Source organism: Dipteris shenzhenensis, chromosome 4, assembly GCF_047967505.1.
Source record: "Dipteris shenzhenensis isolate YYH24624 ecotype China chromosome 4, Dip_SZ_1.0, whole genome shotgun sequence".
NCBI classification, from domain to species: Eukaryota; Viridiplantae; Streptophyta; class Polypodiopsida; order Gleicheniales; family Dipteridaceae; genus Dipteris; species Dipteris shenzhenensis.
In genome coordinates, this window is record NC_141599.1 from 53,827,445 (window position 1) to 53,851,024 (window position 23,580).

General features: G+C 44.3%; 1 protein-coding gene across 2 annotated transcripts; it reads left to right on the plus strand.

Annotated features, from left to right (window-relative positions):
- Window positions 1–3,118: 3,118 nt before the first annotated feature.
- On the plus strand, window positions 3,119–22,879 carry LOC147903048 (farnesyl pyrophosphate synthase-like). Of its 2 annotated transcripts, none has more exons than XM_087374139.1 (14): window positions 3,119–3,479; window positions 3,617–3,825; window positions 4,040–4,064; window positions 4,399–4,514; window positions 4,614–4,705; window positions 4,879–4,990; window positions 5,179–5,267; window positions 5,554–5,605; window positions 5,782–5,877; window positions 6,022–6,066; window positions 6,172–6,261; window positions 6,391–6,462; window positions 15,799–15,879; window positions 22,440–22,879. In XM_087374139.1, the coding sequence occupies exons 2-14, from the start codon at window positions 3,682–3,684 to the stop codon at window positions 22,485–22,487; spliced, it is 1,062 nt and encodes a 353-aa protein (XP_087230265.1). In that variant the 5' UTR covers window positions 3,119–3,479; window positions 3,617–3,681; the 3' UTR covers window positions 22,488–22,879. The 2 variants fall into 2 exon arrangements, with proteins under 2 accessions (XP_087230265.1, XP_087230266.1); XM_087374140.1 differs by having other exon boundaries at window positions 3,119–3,474.
- The last annotated feature ends 701 nt before the right edge of the window (window positions 22,880–23,580 follow it).

A 23,580-nucleotide genomic window follows, 5' to 3' on the forward strand; every position in this document is an offset into this window, starting at 1 on the left:
TTAAGGGGCCAAAATTATCCCTTTTTTTCTAAAAGTAAGGGATTACATTGATTGCCTTTCACAAAGCCACTTTGGGCTCATTTTACCTAGAATTATTCACGTCTCATACCTTTTACAAAGCCAATTTAGGTCTTCTATCACAAACATTACCCAAGGTTTGCAATATCAATGAAACACAAAATTGGCCCATGGCCATATGCTGGGCAAATCACAAGTTAGTTAGGCATCCCCAACTAAACCATGCAAAGCATCCACTAGGACCCCCATCCTGTCCGTGGGCACCTATGGAATATTTTGCCATAGTCAACACGGCTAAAAATAGAATAATGTCCATGGCAAAAAATATTTGGAAATATAATTCTGTAACAGTTTAGACTTGGCTACAAACCACTTTTCTCTTTTTAACCTTGTATAAGGTAGATCTTTTTCAATGCTTTAACAACCCCAAGGTCTTTCCCACATGGTACCATGTGTTCAAATGGTATTGAGGATTGTGCCTTTGAGTTTTTGGTCATTTATCTTAATCTATTGCACACCATAAAAGCTACAATTAATAATCACCTTACCATATTTTCACAACCCCGATGTCTCTCCACATGGTAGCATGTGCTACATTGACAGTGGGATTCATAACAAGTTGTTATCTTTACTTTACTTAGTGCAAGTAAGAGGAGGTATAATTTACAATAAGCCTCATTTAAATATGTATACATATACCTTTGTAAGACTAAATGTATCCAATCTTACAAATAAACCTTTTTATAAAACAAGTTAAGAAAAAAGGAAAGAGGGAGTTTGTAAGCGACTTTAAACAAAATTATGAGTAAATGAGAAAATATACTTTTTAAAAAAAGTAACTATGATGCTATGTGTTCAACCACTTTTCATGCTCCTCTCTATGGACCTCGATGGCTTGTTTTAAAGGATGTGAATTTGAAACTGATAGTTGTATTGTAGTTTGCATCAAAGAGATGAAGAGTCATGATGACAGTTGCGATCGTACTTTAAGGAGAATCTTTTGAGAGTAAATGGAATTTAAGGTGGTTGCAATGAATATAACAACCACCACTTATTTGCACAAACTCCTATACTCTAAATCTTTGGGGTATGACCTCTACATTAACAACATTTTCACACTCGATACAAAATGTTAAAAAATGTTCATGCTAGGACCACCTAGTATCTTGGAGAAATATTTAATCCATTGGTTACTTCATGAGTAACTTTGTGAGATTGGTGAAGAGATTACTTGCTTTCCTTTTGCTTTTCTAGTTTGTCTTCCTCCAAATGAACTAATTTTACTTTTAATGTTTTTCAAGATAGTTTTTCATTCAAAGACTTTTAAAGATCTCTCTCTCTCTCTCTCTCTCTCTCTCTCCACCCAAACATGTGGCTTTCATTTTCTAAAATTCAAGTCTCACTTCATTTCAATGTTAATGAATAGTTAAGATGCTTTGATTTTGTGTACAACATGCTCCAAATATGTCTTCATATCCAAATCTCAAATCCTTGCATGGCATTTCATACTTTTCAACAACCTATTCTAGGTCACATAGCTAATGATACTTGAATCGATATTCCTTAAGGTCACTTAATAAAAATTTGAAAGAGAATATATAAAGGTAGATTATATTCCATTTCTTACCCACACCCAAGTATGCTCCCCACTCTTGTCTAGCTTTGTCCCTTCCTCCCGAACATTGAAGCTAGAAGCATTAGCAATAGGCTTTAAGTATGCAATGATCCTCTCGAACACAATGGGCGTTTGTCCTTCCTTGTAAGGAGGTCTAACGGCGGCAACAGTAAGCAATTGCATGGGTGAGAAGTTTAAGATGTAGAGCAACAATAGTTCAGCTGCAGTCAATCCGAAGGGCTGATGTTGACCCTTGTAGATGGCCATGTGTGTGTGAGTGCAAGCAAAAAAAAGGGGGGATAAAAGGGAGAAAAAAGAAGGTGCAGGGTCACATAGAAGTACTCCTTGTCTTTCACGTCAATTTATAGTTTTACTCCTATGATCATTTTGCAGGATGTATGTATGCTCACACTTCTCAAAAGAAATTGTAGATGCAGATAACATCACATGCAGATGCAAACGACAGCTACTTGATTCCTAACTTGGTGCTTGATCTACCTTTGCTACAAAATTGTATACCTTGTCATCGTACTCTTTCCTGGATAGAACGTCCGAAGTGATGAAAGCATATGTTATGACATTGACTTAGGTTGTGAGTGCAGTGTGAAAGACCACAAGCAGCATCACCACACTCATCAACAAGCCAAGAGATCGAACAACAACAAAAGCTACCTCCACCTCCATATTTCAATAATTACTAGTAAGCTAAATACAATTCGTCGTAATGAGTCTAGAAAAGAAGATATATTTTTGTGCCCTCATGTAGCCCCCCTTAGCTTCAGCACATGAGGTTCACCTTTGAATATCCGAAGTTGCAAATCTTCAATCTAGGGCAGGGCTTCCATCCAACAAGGGTTTTCCAGCTTTAAGTCTCGGTGATAGATTTGTTGTTAGCCAAATAACAAGGACTTAATCAGTGATCACACGGATTTTGTGATAACATCCAGTCTATAGAGATACAGATAGACTGAAATGCCCACCAGCATAGCATGGCTGTAGCTTACTAAAAGAAGTATTGTGCTTGGCTTGAAATGCATCATCACCAATGTATTATTATGCCGAATCAAGAACTTAGACACAAAGAAAGATTATTTCAGTGACCTCATCCTCGCTAAATCTTCCAGCGTTGCCAACGCTTATAGGAAAAGAGCATGGAAGTAAAGACGAAACACACACATTTTCCAATCTATGAAGAAGATATAGTACTTTTGAAAACGAGCCAAGGAGCTATGTGACCAAAATACACTTCATGTGTTGCCAAAAGAAGACGTTGAACAATCTGAAAGCAATTTCTATTGAGAGAGAAGTCGAAAAGTTGAAGAGTAGCATGTCCACAACGGACTGACCGTCTCTTGAGAGCAATCAAGGAATGACCGACCCAAGGGTGCATGTGGGGCTGGTGATCTAAAAGCAAGATGTGCGTCAATACCCAAACCCATTTTCGCACCGAATAAACGACATGGTATGGGCCTACTCGCACCGAGAATTTTGACCACAATTATGAGCATTTTGAGCGCTATTTTCGTGTGACATGCAATTACAAAGACCGACAGAGGAGCATGTGCCACTTTTGTGCCTCGTCTTCTATCGCCCAATTCTGTCTGTCACGCATTCTTGTTCTACATAGCTAGCTTGCGCGATTTTCTCTCCTGCCTTGTCCGAGCTTCAGGATCTCTGCCCAATGTTGCAGTCACTCGGGACAAAGTGCGGATTTTGCGGCATCTGCCCGAAATTTGCGCAGCTCTGTTTCCTTTGACCTCAGTGCTTCTGTGGTTTTATAGGCGTGGCAGGACGGAGATAATTTCGGTTCTGCTACTTCTACCTATTAGAAGGCTAATCGGGTTCGGTTTGTTGGCTTCACCGTCTGTTTTACAGCACTACGCAAATGTCTACGCATTGGCATCATCCGTTGGATCCGTCTTTTTACTTGTAGACGTTTGAGAAGTTTCTTTTGTACATAATAAGTTCATGAACTTGCAATAGGGTCCGGCGCAAGTTATTGACAAGGAGAAGTCTGAAGATCTCATACACCTTTTTCATAAGCACTCATGGAGGTGACAGACCCAGGGAATACGAAAGCTGCAACAAGTCGGACCGAATTTTTAGAGGTGTACCAAAAATTGAAAACTCAGTTACTGGCGGATTCTGAAACCTTTACATACACAGAAGACTCTCGAAGATGGGTCGAAAAGGTGGATACACTAAGTGGACGTTTACAGATGTACACGTATAAACTTACGAAATGCTATGGACTAGGGGAGACTAAAGATTGTGTATTGTCATTCTGTCTTGTTGGATAGACGTAAATATCGACGTAAAGATTCAAGCAGATTCTTTGTGCAAATCACAAATTCTTTAGTCAGTTTAAGCTTACGTTGTGTTTACCCCTTGTCTATGGCTTGACAGATGCTCGATCACAATGTACCAGGAGGTATGGATTCACCTTGTCTTTGAAAAGCTTGGATGTAGAGGAGGTCGAGAACTGATATCAGACCCATCTCCGGGAAAAAATGGTGTCTATCGCCAAAAGATCTGATTAGAACTTTACTCATGGCAGATCAACTGCAAACTTACAGGACTGCTTGCTTATTGAAGGAGCAATTATCATATCGAAAGCAATTTATGATTAGAAACATAGAAATTTTCAGCCATTCCATTATGACCGTTTCATTGTAATTCAGGTTAAGAGCCTTATGTCACACGAATTTATCAGGCAGTCTCTTGTATGCATTTGGCTTCATAATGAAAGGGCTTGCGTTTTGCAGGGAAGCTCAACCGGGGCTTGTCAGTAGTTGACAGCTTCAGGCTTATGAAACGTGGGAAGGAGCTATCTGAAAATGAAAAGTTCCTGGCCTCTGTGCTCGGGTGGTGCATAGAGTGGGTGAGGTCACGCTTTTTGTTAATTCTCAAAGTCTGCGTTGACCCCAACGTTTCATGATGTTCACACGCATCCATACCATTGTCATAATTTGTGCTGCAGCTTCAGGCTTTTTTTCTGGTATTGGATGATATAATGGACGGTTCAATTACTCGTCGTGGCCAGCCATGTTGGTTTAGGATGCCACAGGCAAGGTTTTACTTTTGTGAGGTTGCTAGTATGTTGCACATGCATGAGGCTTCTTCTTTTACTACAAACTTAAATGTCATACAAGGTGTAGTCAGAGGACATATAGGCTTTGGATGTTTCGTAGGAAGTTTCAATTAGTAAAACATTGTGGGATCTGATAAAAAGAGTGACAGGTCAGCAGCATTGCTATAAATGATGGGATACTGCTGCGAAATCATATCTACAGAATCTTGAAGTGGCATTTTCACCACAAGCCTTACTACGTTGAACTATGCGACTTGTTCAATGAAGTAAATTCAACTTACCGCATGTCCCATGTTTGTGTTTTATATACTTTGTTTATATTCTCCATTGTTTTTAGCTAGTGCATGAATACTTCCTAGAGTGACATGTGATTGTTCTGCTTTAACATTTGAAAGAATGCTTTAGCAGAACAATTTTTTGGTAGGTAGACTGAACAGATGGTCCACATTTTCAGGTAGAGTTTCAGACAGCCTCAGGGCAGATGCTGGATCTTATCACAACTCCTGCTGGTGAAGTGGACTTGTCTAAATATGTTATGCCAACGTGAGTCATCGGGGGCTTATTTGCCATAGCCCTTGTTCCTGAAGATCTGGATGTGGTTTAAGGCTAATCTGCACTGCATTTTTCTTTGGTCAAATAGTATCATACACAAGGAGATCCTGAGAAAATAGAAGCTAGATAATCTGCTCTGGTGAAGTTTATGATTGTGGGTGTGGCTAAATTATTAGCTCCTTTGGTGAAGAGTATTTAATTGTGGATGTACCAGTACTCCATTTTATTACTTTCTTAGTTTCTTTAAGGCTTTCTTTAAGAATTTTTTTTAATGCAGGTACCTTCAAATCGTGCGGTGTAAAACTGCGTACTATTCATTTTACCTTCCTGTAAGTGGAAGTTTTTGGGAGTAGGCTCACATAAACCAACATTTAAACGCAGGAGTATTTTGCAGTCTTATATTTATGCCTTGAGACCATTCTTAAGTTATTCAGTTTGTCAGAGATTGTGTGGATGATATGTTGTCAGATTCGTTGATCTTGAAACTGCATTTGTCATTGGGCAGGTTGCCTGTGCTCTCCTTATGTCTGGGGAAAGTCTAGGAAGGTTTGAGTCTACAAAGCAGACTTTGGTGTTGATGGGCACTTACTTTCAAGTACAGGTATGGCACTAAGAAGGGTAGCTGCTCTTAGAATGATCTCGGAGTTATAAATGTACAATGTTCTGTTTTGAGATTGGTGATGACCACAGTACTGTTTCTTGCTAGAAATGTGCGTACACTAAAGTGGATTATATGATGTTCCAGGATGATTACCTGGACTGCTATGGTGACCCTCAGGTCATTGGAAAAGTAAGAAATCTTGTGCTATCTGGGTTGAATACACAGCCTCAATGTAATATTTAGTCAAAATAGATGAAAGTTTTTTTAATTTCAAAATTTTATGCTTAACTGCAGATTGGGACTGACATCGAAGATACCAAATGCTCCTGGCTAATAGTCCAAGCCCTCAAGAGGGCAGATGAGAAGCAAAGGAAACTTCTTCATGTAATGCCTTAAGTTCTACCTATCAGTTTGTCCTGATCTGCAAATGCAATGGTGAACAGTTCAAATCTATTTGAAATGATTCATTTTCTGAGGAATAGGCTTAAAATCATTTCAAATGTAAATCTATAGGAAAACTATGGGAAGAAGGACCATTCATGTGTTGCTGAGGTTAAAAAGGTGTACTGTGAACTTGACTTGCAGGTAAGCTCTCTATAAGATCATGAACTAAGTATATATTTTTTACTCTTTGCTATGTTTCATGTCCTCTCCTTCAGGAAAAATCAATAAATATTTTTTATAAGGTGTTTTGTTTTGTTGTCTCTCTCTCTCTCTCTCTCTCTCTCACTCTCACTCTCTCTTTTTCCCTCACCCCACCCCACTTCTGTCTCTGATTGTTCTCTTGTTTTTGTCAGAGATACCAGACAGACACACACACACACACACACACACACACACACACACACACACGAATGCACGCACGCGTGCATGCACTCACACACACAGCGAAAAGATGGGCTCCCAAGGATCTGACTACTCTTAGATGCCCACGTGCACGCAAGTAAATGATATGAAGTCTGGAAAGTACTAAGCAAAGTATACAGCAAGATATATTTCCTACCATGCTTCTCCATGTGGGCTGATACAAAAGGTGACTGTCAAGCTCCATGTGGACAGCCTCTGGAATGACCTAACTTCAGCCAAAACCTGCACAAACTGAGCCCCAAGTGAGCACCAAAACTAGACTCTTATAACTGCTGCTCCTTTCCTCCTTGCCACATACCCTAGAAAGGGCCTTCAGCAGACTGAAGACTGCTTAGGCTCCTTTATATAGGGAGAGGGTCGGCTTACGGCCCAACTTTGAAGAGCGACTTCGATTTAATCCTAAGTGCCCACCCTCAGGAGCAAATAGAGCATCTCATTCAACAGGTAGATGTGGTCCAAAATTGGGTCATTGAGAGGGGGTGTCAGAATAGATGCGTACATCTTGGGCTTCCAAGCTCCAATGGTGCAGTACATGGGACTGCCACGTGGGCAGCGGATCAGGCTGCCGCATGGGTGGCTGCCTTTTTGGCACTGCCTTGGCTGCAATATGTGCATCATAGACTCCAAGGTTGGCAGCAGACCTGGTATAGATCTGACTGCCAAATGGGGAGCACAGAAGCATGGCCATGTGGGCTAGAAGGCAGGGCCCTGGAAGAGACCCAACCAGGAGCTGGAGCAGCTGCCTGGGGGTGGGGTCGAGCAGATAGAAGGCCTGGTCGGCTTATATAGAGGCAGGGGTTGGAACATAGAGGAGTCGACCAATCTGCACAACTTGGGCCACTTGGCCCATATGTACCATCCATGTGTCCATCTAGTGGAATCACCAAGCCATGAACTCTGCTGAATCCTGATGGCCAAGCCATCCTCAAAATGACAGATGACTATTGAGTTGTCCCTCCCATAAGCAAGGAACAGCTTGGAACCTGATTGGTACCAAACATCAAGGGTGTGTTTCAACTTGTCCATCTGGCAGAATCCGCGATCTCCATCCATGAATCTTGTGTAGAGCGATCATTATGGCTGCTCTTCATACTACATAGACCCCTCCTGGGAACATGGAACCTGCATCCAACTATTTCCAGAATCAAGCTTTAGATTCAGCTCTTCTAAGGAATAAATCCGGAGTCATTCAAGGTCATCATAGTACTCTGCTCAGCTAGTGGCTACCTAGTTTCCGACACCCAAGTCTTTGTGTCACGATCTGTGACGTATTCCTTTCTCTTTCTAGACTTATGGATGGTTTAATGAATGGACACTTGTGGAAGGGTATGACCTTTCGACGGGACACTTGCCCTTTCGACGGGACACTTGCCTTTTCGACGGGACACTTCCTAATGAGGCATAACCCTTCACAAGAGGCATTCTAATGAAGAGACATTCTAATGAAGAGACATTCCTATTGTAATGTACCCTCTCATCAAGGGTCACACCCTTCACAAGGGGTACACACCTCTTCATGCACATACCCTTTGGAGTACACACCTTTTCATGTGTGACTCTTCACTCTCTATATAAGAGAGGCCAAATTCTATGGATGACAATCACATCCACCCTACAGACATTCAAGCAATATCATTATTCCTTTGCTCTCTGCTATCTCAGTCTCTTTTCTGTTCCTTAGCACAGTTCTAAATATAGTAAATCTAGGAATTCTTGCAGTGGTATCAGAGCAAAATTCGCTCTTGCCTGTAGGAAATGCCCCCCACCTTCTAGCGCTGATCTGATACATTTTTGCCGCTAGAAGGACATCCGTGCACATAGTGCATGGAAGAGATGGAGAGGATGAGCGTAAAATTTTTAAACGCCTAAAGTCATCCTGGCCTCTCCATCTCCCTCACATCACAAGTTGATGTGAATGGACACGACCAAAATCGTGTCCTTTAAGGTGCTTGGGCTGTCCCAAAACCAAGGGACGCGCCTTTTCCACCATGGGACACACCTTTTGGTGACGAGTCTCGACTCCTCACTCATGGGACATACCCCATCGTGGGCAAAGGGACATACCTATTCATGCAGGGTCGCACCCCTTTTAACAAAAGGGACATATCCCCTCATGAACAGGTGCACCTGTTCCAAGGGTCACACCCCTTCGAATAGGCACACCTCCTAGGCCCAAGTACCTACAAAAAGGGTACCTAGAGGGGTAAAAAGGGACAAAAATTAAACCCATCCCCTACCCCTAGGTTACCCTAACTACCCTAGGGTTAACTTAACCCCCAAATTAATTTGGGGCAAATAACCCATTGGGCAGCCCCGACGAAAAGAGGCGCACCTCTTTATTTCACGTACGGATTTCGAGCAAATCCCTGCGCAACAGCCGTACAGCCTGCGCATTCTTTTCCGTACCCAGCCATACAGCCTGCGCCATTTTTTCCGTACCCCCCCCGCGCAGTCCATCCGTACCCTGCTGCGCATCCATCGGTACCCTGCTGCGCATCCAGCCGTACGGCCAACCAGCAGCCTGCGCCATTTTCACGCCATCTGCCTGCGCCATCTACCGTACGAACCGTACGGTACTTCCGTACGGACAGCCAGCCTGCATCCGTACAGGCCGTACCGTCACTTCTGTATCAGCCTGCGCTGCCAACCCTTACTTCGCCATTCTTGCTGACAGCCTCCCTCGCTATTTGCAGCCCTGGCCTTGCCATTGCAGCCCTGGATACCTGTTTTTCCTGACAGTCTGCTGCCCTCTCCTTGTTTCGCCATTTTCACCCTGCAATTCAGCACCAGTTGCCACTTTTCTCGCAATGAAGACAGCCTGTTGACAGCCCGGACCAGACAAGCCTCGAGCATTCCTCGCAAATACTGCAACCTGGACCTCCGGACAACGATTTGCAGCCTTCTTCTACGCAATAACTTGGCAGATTAAAGTATTGCCAAGTGGAGTCTTTCCAATCTGCTTTTAAGGATTCTTTTTAACAAATTACAGCAAATGAAAGGATCCACATTAAAGCATGGAAACCCCTGGTAATTCACCCGGCCATTCAAGGACATCAGCTACTACACAATATCGTGTTCAAATTGCACAGCCAGCCCATTTTGGAGCCTTTGCATCTTGGGTCTTCTGTGTCACGTGCCCTCCGAGTGACTTGGATCACATCCTCTACCTTCTGCGTGAGGCACCTCAGTTACATTATTTCCTCAGCACAGTACAGGTTGTGTTCCACGAGACACGAAGATATCCGGAACACGATATTCCTCAGGAGTTTGCTGTTCATTTTTGGAGAGAGTTCTACCCTTCACCTTCGGCATCCCCAGGGTACTCTCCACCTCCTTCAGCTCCCCGATATCCTCCTCTACAGGGTGTACCTTCTCCCAGTTAGTATTTACATCCTGAAGGCACTCCCTCTCTTGGATATCCTCCATTCCCGACAGCAGCTCCTTATCCTTTTTCAGATCCGTGGACTCTGCTACCTACCCCTGTCTTATCACGAGCAGTAACACCTTTCTCAGAATCTCCAGTGTTACCTCCGACAGGACCTCCCTTACCAGATTTCCACGGGTGGTTCCATCCTGCCTCGCTTGCCCCCTCCAATATGAGCAACCTCAGGGAGCAGCCCGAATCCTCTTTCAGGGATGGTACAAACTAGAGCGCAAGTTCGCGCCTCTCTCACAGGGATTTCCGACATGTCGCACCGCTCGCGTGAAGCCTCTCCCGAGATTAAAGAATCAAGTCCCAAAAAGACCTGAAGGCAACACCCAAAGTGAATCTCTATTGCAACTTCAAATATCTCAGCTTCAGGACAGCATCTCCGACCTGGTTCTCTTTCCCACCAGAGGTAGAAAATACTGAACTGCGTACTCTCTACCGATTACTTCAAGCTTCCAAAACAAAGCGACTTGACGTCAAACTTCCGGAAGCCTACACTGGTCAACGTAATCGCCGAACTGTTGACCAATGGCTCGCTAAAATGCGCATGTATTTTGACACTGTTGACCTCACGGAAGGCAAAAAGATCGCCTTGGCAGCCTCCCTCCTGAAGGATACAGCATTTCTATGGTGGCAAAGACGCTTAAAAAACGGAAAAAGTGTGTTAACTTGGGAACGTTTTGAACACGTGCTCCGTAAGCAGTTTGTACCTGCCAATGCGGACTTCCAAGCACGATCAAAACTTCGACAGTTGGAGCAAACGGGTTCCCTGTCTTCTTATATCTCTCAGTTCACCACATTGGTGCTAGAGATTGATGGTTTAACTGAGGATGATCGCCTTCATGCTTTCATCTCAGGCCTACAACCCTCGTTACGCATTGATGTTCTTAAAGCCAATATCACCACCACAGATGGCGCTATTGCTTACGCAGAGCGCATTACAGATTTCCTCAACACAGGCAAGCAGAGTGCTAATCGCACACAGAACTCTCCTATGGCCAAAGGTGCTCGCCCTCAAGATAATACCAGGTTTCGCAAAAACTTCGGTAATCAAGGTCAGCGACAGTCTCAAGATCCCCAGAAGCCTCAGAAATCATTTGCTGGATTCCAACAGAAGCACTCCCCCAAGGATCGTGTTTCTTCTTCTTCACAAAGTCATTATCGACAGCCCCCAACATAAAGGTGCGGCCACTGACAAGAAGAATAACTCCAGCTCAAAAGGACTTTGTACCATCTGTACAGGCGACCATAGATGGTTCGATTGTCCCAAGCGACCAAAGCAAAATTCTAATATGGAACCTAGCACTTCCCCAAAAGAAGATGCTACCTCAGCACAAGACAAGAAAGGCAAGGCTGTTCGAATGGCGAATACCATCCACCTGAGCCTTGCCAGTAACCCCGAACCTTCCCTGGCTACTCAAGTACTTTGTGTTCAAGGATCGATTCGTGGAACAACGGTCACCATCCTCATTGACAGTGGCTGTTCTCATAATTTCCTAGCCAGTTGTGTGGTCGATAAACTTCGGTTGACCACCAGTCCTAGCCTCATGGACTATCAGATTGAACTCGCAAATGGAACAACTTTCTTGTGCAACACCAGGATCAAAAACTTGTCTTTTCGCATCCAACATTATACGGACAAGTTAAACTTCGACATTATGCCTCTTTCTCGGTACGATGTCATACTCGGACAACAATGGCTCTACGACTATGATCCATCAATCAGTTTTCGCAGCCATACTATCCAGTTTGTCCACCAGGGAAAACTTATTGAGCTAACTGGTTCTAGGGATTCTCCTTCAACCCCAGTTGCCTCTGCCCTACAAGTAAAGAAGTGGGTTCGTAAACGCCAAGCAAAGACTTCACTTTTGTTGGTTACGGCAGTCGAGGAGACACCAACAAAGGATCCTCCTGAATACCTCAACCAACCTTTTTTCCAGCCTTACCTGGATATTTTTCCTCAGGAATTGCCAAAACAGTTACCACCTCGACGCCCAGTGGATCACCCAATCGAACTTATTCCCGGCAGTAATCCACCGTCGAAGCCTCCTTATCGGGTTTCTTACACTCAAAATGAAGAAATCCAAAGACAGGTCACCGAGCTAATCGACAAAGGTCACATTTGGCCCAGTCGCAGCCCTTTCGGATCTCCTGTACTACTTGTGGAAAAAAAGAACAAGTCTATGCGCCTCTGCATCGACTACCGAGCTCTCAACAAGCTCACTATCAAAAACAAGTATCCATTGCCTCGCATTGATGACCTCTTCGATCAACTTCTACATGCAACACACTTCTCCAAGATTGATCTTCGTTCAGGTTATCATCAAATTCGTATACGAGAAGGCGATGAATACAAGACAGCTTTTCGAACAAAGTATGGACACTATGAATGTTTGGTCATGCCTTTTGGGTTAAACAATGCCCCGGCCACATTCATGACATTAATGAACGACATCTTCAGGCCTTTCCTCGATAAGTTCGTCATCGTTTACCTCGATGACATCCTCGTTTTCAGCAGATCCCTACATGAGCACAAACAACATCTTCACCAAGTTTTTGCAGTTCTCCGCGCAAATTCTCTCTACATCAACATTGAGAAGAGTGAGTTCTTCAAGACCCAACTTGAATATTTGGGACATGTTATTTCAGCTCAAGGTATCTCTGTGGATCCCAAGAAGGTCGAGGTAATCCGAAACTGGCCTACTCCTAAGAATGTTCATGATGTCCGCTCTTTTCTCGGATTGGCAAACTTCTACCATACAAAGGTCTATCAGTTTTCCGAAATCGCAGCTCCTATGTCCGAATTATTGAAAAGCACAGCAATTTTTCAGTGGCTTCCCGAAACAGAGTATAGTTTCCAACAACTCAAGCAAGCACTCACTACCACACCAGTTATGGCTATTGCTGACCCAAATCTCCCATTTGAGGTCATGACCGACGCTTCCGACATCGCTACAGGAGTAGTCTTGATGCAAGAAGGCAGAGTTATTGCTTTTGACAGCCATAAACATTCTGATATCCAAACCCGATATCCGGTATATGATAAGGAGTTTCTTGCTGTTGTACATGCTTATCGCTCTTGGAAACATTATCTCATGGGTGCCGACTCTGTGGTCAAAACAGACCACCACTCTCTCAAGTATATCTTTACTCAGCCAGTCATGAACGCTCGACAAGCACGCTGGGTTGAGTTTTTGGCCAACTTTCACATGACCATTGAGTACATACTAGGACTACGCAATGTAGTTGCAGATGCTCTCAGCAGGTTAGCTCTAGCATCAGCCATGGTAATCTCTACATTATCTGTGGATGTTCCGAACTCATTCAAAGGAAAGTATTTCAATGATAAAGACTTCGGCACCGCAGTACAGGTTCTTTCCAAAGATCAACCTTCGACTTCCGACCAAAAGATTTTCTCATCCTATTCTTATACGGACGACCTTCTGTATTATCAAGATCGCGTCTGCGTACCACATGACAAGGATGTTCGACGTCTTTTGTTAAAAGAGCATCATGTAGTTCCTTATGCTGCCCATCCAGGCATCAATAAGACTTATCGGTTACTCAGTGCAACATACTACTGGCCTCAGATGAAAAGAGATGTCATCAACATGGTTACATCCTGTTTATCATGTCAACAAATGAAAGCAAGTCGACGACTTCCAACAGGACTTCTTCAGCCTCTTCCAGTTCCAACTGAAAGGTGGGAAAGTATTTCCATGGATTTCATTACAACACTACCACGATCCTCCAGAGGTAATACTCAGATTATGGTAATTGTTGATCGCTTGTCCAAAATGGCACACTTTGTTGCTTGCAAAAGCAGTGCACAGGCCCCGGACATAGCCAAACTCTTTATACAACACATCTTCCGACACCATGGATTACCCAAGAATATCATATCCGACAGAGATCCTAAGTTTACCAGTCACTTTTGGATTTCCCTGTTCAAATCTTTGGGTACTACTCTACTGTTCAGTTCAGCCTACCACCCAGAATCAGATGGACAGACTGAAAGAGTCAACCAAGTTCTGGAAGAAATGCTTCGACATTATGTTCAGTCACGCCTCGCAGCCTGGGAAGAGTATCTACCACTCCTTGAGTTTGCTTATAATAACTCTTTCCATAGTGCCATCAGCATGACTCCATTCCAAGCAGCTTATGGACACACTCCGATTGTACCAACAAATTTTGTACTTCAACATCGAGTGGCCCTAGCTGATCAATTGGTTCAAGAAATGCAAGACATTCTACTGCAAGTCAGGGATCATATGCGAAAAGCGCAAGAGCGGTATCAACGGTCTGCCAACAAACATAGACGTCACCTGGAATTTAACACTGGTGATATGGTGCTATTATTTGTAGCCCCACATCGCTATAAGACGGTTAAGTCTGTGTTTCCTAAGTTGCGACCCAGATACTATGGACCTTTCCGGATCGTCAAGAAAAATTCACCTTTAAGTTATAAATTGGAATTACCACCATCATGGGGTAAAATCCATCCAACATTTCATATTTCTTGGCTAAAGACGTACATTCCAGGCGATGAAGCAGTTCCTCCTGCAGGTGATTATGTCCCAGAAATCGAAGACGATTATGTTCTCCTTATTCCTGAGCGTATTCTGGACCATCGACAGCGAGAGACTCGACATCGACTTATCACGGAATTCCTTGTTCTTTGGCGAGATCTGGACGACTCCGACGCTACTTGGCAGTCTGATGAAGACTTACAGCAGTACCCTGATCTATTACAGCAGTATTTTCAGCATCTACCATGATATTTTCTACATCAGTTCATTATCTCCACCAGGGTCTTCTTTTGAGTGGGAGGGGATGTCACGATCTGTGACGTATTCCTTTCTCTTTCTAGACTTATGGATGGTTTAATGAATGGACACTTGTGGAAGGGTATGACCTTTCGACGGGATACTTGCCCTTTCGACGGGACACTTGCCTTTTCGACGGGACACTTCCTAATGAGGCATAACCCTTCACAAGAGGCATTCTAATGAAGAGACATTCTAATGAAGAGACATTCCTATTGTAATGTACCCTCTCATCAAGGGTCACACCCTTCACAAGGGGTACACACCTCTTCATGCACATACCCTTTGGAGTACACACCTTTTCATGTGTGACTCTTCACTCTCTATATAAGAGAGGCCAAATTCTATGGATGACAATCACATCCACCCTACAGACATTCAAGCAATATCATTATTCCTTTGCTCTCTGCTATCTCAGTCTCTTTTCTGTTCCTTAGCACAGTTCTAAATATAGTAAATCTAGGATTTCTTACACTTTGACTGGGTATACTGCATATTCGTCTAGTCTACTGCAATCAGACCTCCATGGAATGGTCTTCCTAAGAGCTGCTTGTCTCTATGATGACATCGTCAACCATACAACTGTCATGTAACTTAGGTTAATCGATTTCATTTGTTGGGGGGGATCTCATTCGTTTTTTTGGGGGGGGGGGGGAGACTATCTTATAGGAAATTTGAATAAAAGTTGCATAGGGGGGCATATTCTCACCATTCACCTGTATTTCCATCGTGTTACAATGAAAAAGATTGCCTCTGTGCGGGAGTTAGTTTGCTGAAACTTTTATTTGTGTAATGCAGTCTGTTTTTGCGGAGTATGAGGAGGAGGTCTATGGAAGGCTGATTGCTGCAATTGAGGGTGAAGAAAATCTAGCAATACAAGTAAGTTTTTGTTTTTCCTTGTTTTTTGTTTTGACACAAGTATGAGAGAGAGAAGATTCAGAATGATACCTTCCCCAGGCTAATTATAACAGTGCAGAGTTAGAGCTAGAAATCTTGGAGTGCCTGATGCATTTTCAAATATCTAAAGCATCTGTTAATTATGTTTCCGCTGAAGTGCTAGACTACCTATTCTATTTCTGGCGCATTGCCCAGAATCACAGAGATGCTGTTATTGCAAACTGGCCGATTGCAACCAAAAATGTGTGCATGAGAGAGAGAGAGAGAGAGAGAGAGAGAGAGAGAGAGAGAGAGAGCATATGATATGATATGATTGTATTAAAGTCCGCATGAGACCCTTCAGGATCTATGGGACTGGCGATCACTATCAGCTAATATTGATCCCTTACAACCAGTGAAATAAAATATTACAAACTTTATGTAGTGAGTACTTGTTGGGCTAGCTTGTGTGCTAGACCCAGTACCTTGTTTCGATGTTCCAATATCTCTTCAAGTAGCTTCCTAGCTTTTTGTGGCTGCACTAACAGATTTTTCAAATAGTCTCCGCTGCCCTCATATCTTTCTCTGACGTGAGCGTAAGCTCTACATCTTAGGAGTACATGCTACCTCTCCTATGGGGCAGATTTTACAAGTGCTTTCCTCTCTTGGGATTCTGGGTCTTGCCCATCTGCCTCTCTCCACTTCAAGATGATGTGAACTAGTCCCGATTTTGCAGATTAAATGTTTTTTAAATACTGATGTCTTCTTCAGGGTATTTCTGCATTCCATAGCTGCTCATTGGGTTGATTTCCTGTTTGTAGAACTGCATTTTTGCCCCCGGGTCTTGCCATAGCTTCTGTATCATTTTCTGCTTCATTATTTCACATGCATCTTCTGGTATATCAGCAGCTGTTATACCCCATGATTCCATCCACTTCATTCCCTCTTCATATCACCCTTTGGTTTGTGTAGCTTCCATCGCCTTGTGTGGTATCCTACTGGCATCCATCTTCTCAACTTTGTCAATGAATTGACATAATGCTTCCCATTCTAGGTTATTATTCCTGTTTTAGCCAGCAAGATGGGGTAAGGTAGGTGTCTGTGTTGGAAAGGTCACCTCCCCATCTATAAGCCCCATATGAGGAGAGCGTGGGGGAGGGAGACCTAGGGCAGGATGTGCCCAAAAGAAGAGAGGAGGGTACCTGGCTGATCTGCAGGAGCATAAGGCAGAGCAGAGGACAGCAGCAGGGACCCAAGAGAAGAGGCTATGAGCTCACAGATGATGTCAGCAGTAGTACGGAACAGTACGGAGCTAAGGCGCACACGAGTGGGCAGATCAGGGAGCCAAGAAAGGGCGTAGCAGAGGCGGGACAGACCAGCACATGGGTCGGCCAGACCTAGGGGCTGGGCCCTTGCATTGAAATGAGGGCTCATGCCCTAGTTTTGAGCCCCAGAAGGTGCACATTTTGTAAGCCAGAGGGGGCAGAATGACTGACCAGCAGGTCGGCCATTTTGCGCCTGACTGATTTGGTTGGTTGGCAAGCCCTCTCGGCCTATAAAAGGGAGTGCCTTGTGCCCTCATAATTCATTCTCTGCAGCAGCCTTCACACAAGCAGCAGGAGCAGCCTTCTACCCATCTTGGAGCCTATACTTTGGAGGACCAAGAGACCTAGAGAAGCTGTAGACGGAGCTTGAAGGGTTGCCCACCTAGGCTGATCTATAGGCAGCAAGGTGGAGAGGATCATTTTGGACAGAAAGTCTACAGGCGCTCGAGGTGGAGCACGCGAGCTTGATTCTAGAGATAGCCAGCGGATAGGAGGAGGACCTTGTGGTAAGATCAGAGGATCACACCATTGGTGGGACTCTGGATCTATCTATTTTGTATTGTGTCCATAGCTTTGGACGGAAATATGCTATTTTGGTGGTTTCTTTATCTGGCTGGTTCATTGTGTATTGATGAGTCTGCACATCTATCGGATGCACACATAAGTTTAAGAAGTTTGTGATTCCACACCCCACACCACACTGTGTGAGCTCCTGGGCTATTCTATCAGTCTTCCGCTGTGCGTACCCTTTGTTGGGTGATTTCTAACATGGTATCAAAGCCCAAATAGGAGGCTCACAGGTGTGGGGGCCTGAAGGTAGGGACCTTGCTGAAGGATGACATTGATTTTGAAGCTCTTGGGAATCGACTTCCACGACTGGAGGACTGTGCCCTTGCGAGAAGGAGAGTGACGTAGGTTCAGTCAGGTGCGTTGAGAGTTCTAGTCTAATGAAGGTTGAGTTTGTTCGACTTTGCTGTGTGGTATAGCAGCAGAGATGTCGATCTCTTCATCCTCTTCAGCCCTTGTTCTCCCTTGCTCCTCTCCCAAATTTCTTTCTTTCACTATCCTCAACTTTGGAGAGTCTGGGAAACTGGATGGGTCAAATTACCCGATTTGGAAGGTGAAAATCCGGAGTCATTTAGTGGCTCGAAAGCTGTGGAAATTGACAACAGGAGTGGAGGCGAAGCCGGAGGATATGGTGAACAAGAAGGGTAAGATACTCATGTCTGTAGATGGAGAGGAGCTCGAAGCTTGGGCAGACAGAGATGCCCATGCCTTGGCATTGATCATTGGGACTACGGCAGACTTTGTGCATACTCACATCCAGATGGCCGAGACTTCAGTAGAGGCGTGGGTCACTCTGAAGGATCTGTACGAGACAGACAACACATCTCGGGTCTTGCTTCTTTAGCATCAGCTCTACAACCTAGATATGGATGAGGGAGATTCGATACATAGCCAATTGACGAAGGTCAAGGTGGTGAGGGATCAACTGGCATCAGTTGGCCAGAAGGTGGACTCGTGCCATTTGGCCTTGATGGTACTGAGGAGGCTATCTCGGAGTTTCAAAAGCTTCGTAACGATTGTGACAGTAGGATAGAGGACCAAACCTCTGACTTTTGAGGAGTTGGGTCCATTACTGCTACAAGAAGAATCTAGGGAGAAGCTCGAGAACAACGACAAAGATGACAAGGCGTTGTTGGCAAAGGATTATGTTGGCAAAGGGAAGGGCAAGCCTAACGGTGGCAAGTCTAAGAAAGATGATTCTGATGACGAGGACACTTCCAAGAGAAAGAAGAAGTGCTTCTATTGTGACACGCCAGGTCATTTTGCGAAGGATTGCAAAAAGAAGAAGGCGGATCAGAAAAATAGGAAGGAGTCCGACTCAGTTTCAGAGGGTGATACAATGGCCAAAGCAAATGTGGTAATCAAAGAGTTGTTCTTGGTGGCATCTTTGTGTGTTACTGAGGTCAGATATGCCGACCTAGAAACCACGGTGATGATGTCTGACATTGAGATGTGGGTCGACGAGGAGTCAGATGCCTTTGTGAAGGTGAAGGACAGCATGGAGTGCTTGGTATCTTCCAGGTACGTGGCTGTTGATACTAACACGAGGGTGGATTCCATGGAGTGCCTTGGCGTTTCATGTTCAGATGGATGCTATACTTCAGAAGGGGATAGTACAGGATTACATAGGCTATTGCTATGTGCCTCGATGAGGTGCATGGTCTGCTTTCAAAGCAAGCACACAGGTAGTACGACGATTTGGTATGTACTTGATGTTCTAAAATTGAGCCTTTATAGCATGCTGTCGAGAGACTTTGCTCTTCATTTGTCTCAGGGAATGCGAGATTGGAAGGAATTGGCCTTCTTCGAAGGCAGAAGGGGAACTGTGGGTGCTTCTTCAAATCTCGGACACAGATTGCTGGAAGGTGATGGACAAGGTGTACTGAAGCCAGAAGAGTACCTGCTTGAGAACTCAGCGAGAGTTCGTGGGCTAGGTTATTTGGAGATATTCATGTGTTGCGGACCTTGCCAAAGGAAGGACGGGTTGAAACAGACCCTTAAAGCATGGTGCGTGGAAGAATCCAGGTTGTTCACTCATTATGAGGGTGACAACTGGAAGATTGTGGCGGCTAGATTGCTGGAGTTCAAAGGGGGGAATGTGATTGAAGGTGGTGGTGCCAGGAGGTGCTACTAGAGATGGACTTGTGTACTAGGATGGTGTGCAGAAGCGGAACCAGAGCTGGTGGAGTAGGAGCCACTAGATGAAAAGCAAGGAAAAGATTTTGACATCGAAATGTTTTAGTACTACAACCAGGGAGTTAGTGGAACATTGTCATCGATGTGTTGGCATTGGGCCGATATGTTTCGGTGAGAGGGGGTGTTGGAAAGGTCACCTCCCCATCTGTAAGCCCCCATATGAGGAGAGCGTGGGGGAGGGAGACCTAGGACAGGATGTGCCCAAAAGAAGAGAGGAGGCTCGTGGCTGATCTGCAGGAGCATAAGGCTGAGCAGAGGACAGCAGCAGGGACCCAAGAGAAGAGGCTATGAGCTCACGGATGACGTCAGCAGTAGTACGGAACAGTACGGAGCTGAGGCCCACACGTGTGGGCAGATCAGTGAGCTAAGAAAGGGCGTAGCAGAGGCGGGACAGACCAGCACATGGGTCAGCCAGGAGAGAGGCTGGTTGGGCTGCTTGGAGGTTACCTTTGTCTTGTCTATGTTGATCTTCATTCCTGAGTGTTTGCAAAATTCTCTCAGTGCATCCAAGTGTGCCTGAAATTTTCCTTGTGTATTCTCATCCACCCCTCCAAATCATGAATAAAGAGACCAAAAAGCATTGGTGAGAGGGGGCAGCGTTGCTTAACCCCTATGTCACTGCTTATTACAGCTTTTTGTATGGAGCACGATCTATCTACTAGCGGTTGTGATAGCTCTGCTAAAACCTTTCGTAGAGTCAATACGTGGCCTCTCTGAGCTTTCCAATCTTTCCCATAATTTATTACATGGGACTGTTTCTTGAAGTCTACAAAGCAACAGTCAGTAAACAGCTGCTTTCTTATGCTTGGTCCCTTCAGTTACAGCCCTTATGGCAACCAAATGATCAACCGTTGAGTGTTTGGGACGGAACCCTGCTTGGGATGGTGCTATGAGTCCTTGTTCCTCTGCCCATGTGCTGACTTTTTGCTCAAGAATAGTGCCATATAACTTTGCCATTAGGCTGCTCACCATGAGAGAGAGAGAGAGAGAGACACCCATTGGGGGCGGGGCGGGGGGTGGGGACACCCGATACAAATAAAATCTGCTTATGGCATCTGTCTTTGACTTTTTGATCATAATGCCCTTCCCAGAGATCATGTGCCCCAGCAATATGCCTGAGAAGACATAGCTTGGAGGCCCTAGATGGTTTAAGTAACTTCAGCAATGCACTACTAACAATCTTGAAGTAGAGAGTTCAACAGTTGAGGTTCGAGCATTTATGCTACCTTAGAAATCTATTTAACCCACTGTTGAGGGGCAAACAAAGCATCATGTTGATGGATGACTGTAGGCTACCTTTTCTCGACCATGAGATGGCCTATCAAGGTGTGTGCAAATATTAACTAAATGCTGTGGGAAGTTAGATGGAGCCATGGTGTCACAAATACTAATGGAATACTTGAAGAGGCTTTTGTCTCTATGGTGAATTTTTCCTTGAACTCGAAGGTCAGGTCTCTGGGAGAGGAGAGCGCCTCACGGTTTTTGGCCCCCAAACAGCATTGTGGGGCAGAAAAACAAGTCAGCCTACCTAACTCACTGCAGAGCTGCAGTCCTGAGGCCAAGTCATGTAGTCACTGCCAGCTCAGGTGCTTTTTTTTTGGGGGGTGGAGGGAGGGGTAGGAAATCTTTAGGAAACTGCCTCATCGCCCCCTACTATCCACATTGTCCACAATAGAGAGAGAGAGAGAGAGATGATATGGTATGATACGATTGTATTAAAGTCTGCTTGACACCCTACCCGATCTATGGGACTAGAAGCCACTATCAGTAAAGTCTGCTTGAGACCCTACAGGATCTATTGGACTAGAAGCTACTATTATACTGATAGTGGCTCTTTTACACCTGACAGGTACATTTGCTGGTAAATCCTATGTGGTTAGCATGTGCTTGGCCAACCTATCAGCCATGTCGAAATTTAGAGAGAGAGAGAGAGAGAGAGAGAGAGATGCATTTTTATTGTCCATTGAAAGCCCAACCATGATATTTATGACTGTCTATATGAAGACTTACAGTTTCAAGGCTGGGAGCCTCGTTTTGTTTCCACCTGCAAAATTCCTTTGTGACCATCGTCCCTCCTTGTACACCGCCCAATTACAGTGTTTTATATCTTGTTGTGGTTGTCTTTTGTTTCCTTGTTATATTGGTGTTTCTTTTGGGGAGAGAGAGCGCTTTGGAAAGTCCTGAACATTATGATCCCAATTCCAATGGATACTGAACAGGCACTTTCTTGCTTTCCCACTCTGCATCACTACGATATCCTCTCTCTCTCTCTCTCTCTCTCTCTCTCTCTCTCCCCCCTCCCCCCTAGAAAGTGCCAAGTTTTCAACAGAGAGTTTGCTGGCACAAGAGTACTCTGGTAGTCTGTTTGTGAACTATTCAACTTTTTTATTTGGGTAGGAAAAGTGGTACAAGTAAAAAAGTTTTCTGGTTTCTCAAAATGTCACTTTTCCCAAAAATAACATGTTCCCCCTGCAGGTTGTGCTTAAGACATTTCTCGCAAAGATTTATAAACGCCAGAAATAAGCCTTGGAATGAAGTCTTACTGGCCAGGAGTCAAGTAGCATCTCATCAACATTGAAGCAGCCACCTTTTTTGGCTGTTGGACCTTATTCGAGCAAGCTGGGTGGGTGAGTTGTGGAAAAAAAGAACGTAATTATATTGTTATTGATATTGATTTATAATTGGGTGATTGGGAATGTTAGTAACTCTCAGAATTTCCATGGATTGCCTTTGTGTTGGCATTTTGCCAACATTGACATCGCAGTTGCGCCCTCAATGGATGTCTCCTTGCTGCTATTTCAGTGCTAAATTTTTATATCGACTGCATGCCATGTGGAGAGCCAGGGCTCTGAAAGATTTCATTGTGCTCTCCTTAAGTGCGGATCTTGAAGAGTGTTCTGAAATAATGCCATTTGAGTGCTTTTGCTGGCGTTCAAACTGTTTCTTGGACTACAAGTTTGTTGATAGCTGCATATTGCACGGTCAAAAAAGCATTAAGTTGGTGATCGATAGGATTTTTGCAACATTCTCGAATTTTGAAATTTTTTGTTTCCAATGTTACTTGTTTCTTGGTGAGTTGGAATGTAGGCTGGAAGGGAAGGTCAATGAACGTTTATTGTAAACAAATCAGACATGATGTTGGGATGCCAAGTAGACATTCTGATTGTTTAGTGGTCATCATCCATCTACACTAAAGGAAAACTGGACGGCATTTTAAAAAAGTTGACCTAGAAGGTGTAGTTTTTTCCAGTTTTTACTTAACCCCGTAAGCTTGCTGCCAATCGTAGGGCGTGCAACTCCATAACCCTCTCCCTCCCATCGACCGATTTGAAGAGGACCTTGTTCCGCTTTGCACTCCTCACCCTTAGACCCATAGCTGCCAAGCTAGAGTTGTCACTCAATGATGCGTGAGAATTGGGAAGGGCCATAGAAGTAGGAAAAGTGGGGGAGGGCTTCTTTCCCCCTTGGAAAATGGCGAGCGGGCGAAGAATGTCTGGTTGATTGTGGAGGCGTATCCAAGGTGAATTGTGAAAGGCTTGGGTAGGGGGGTTACATGGTGACACATGTTGATTTTCGGGGTAGATAGATTTGGGTAGGTTTATTTGGGCAGGCACAA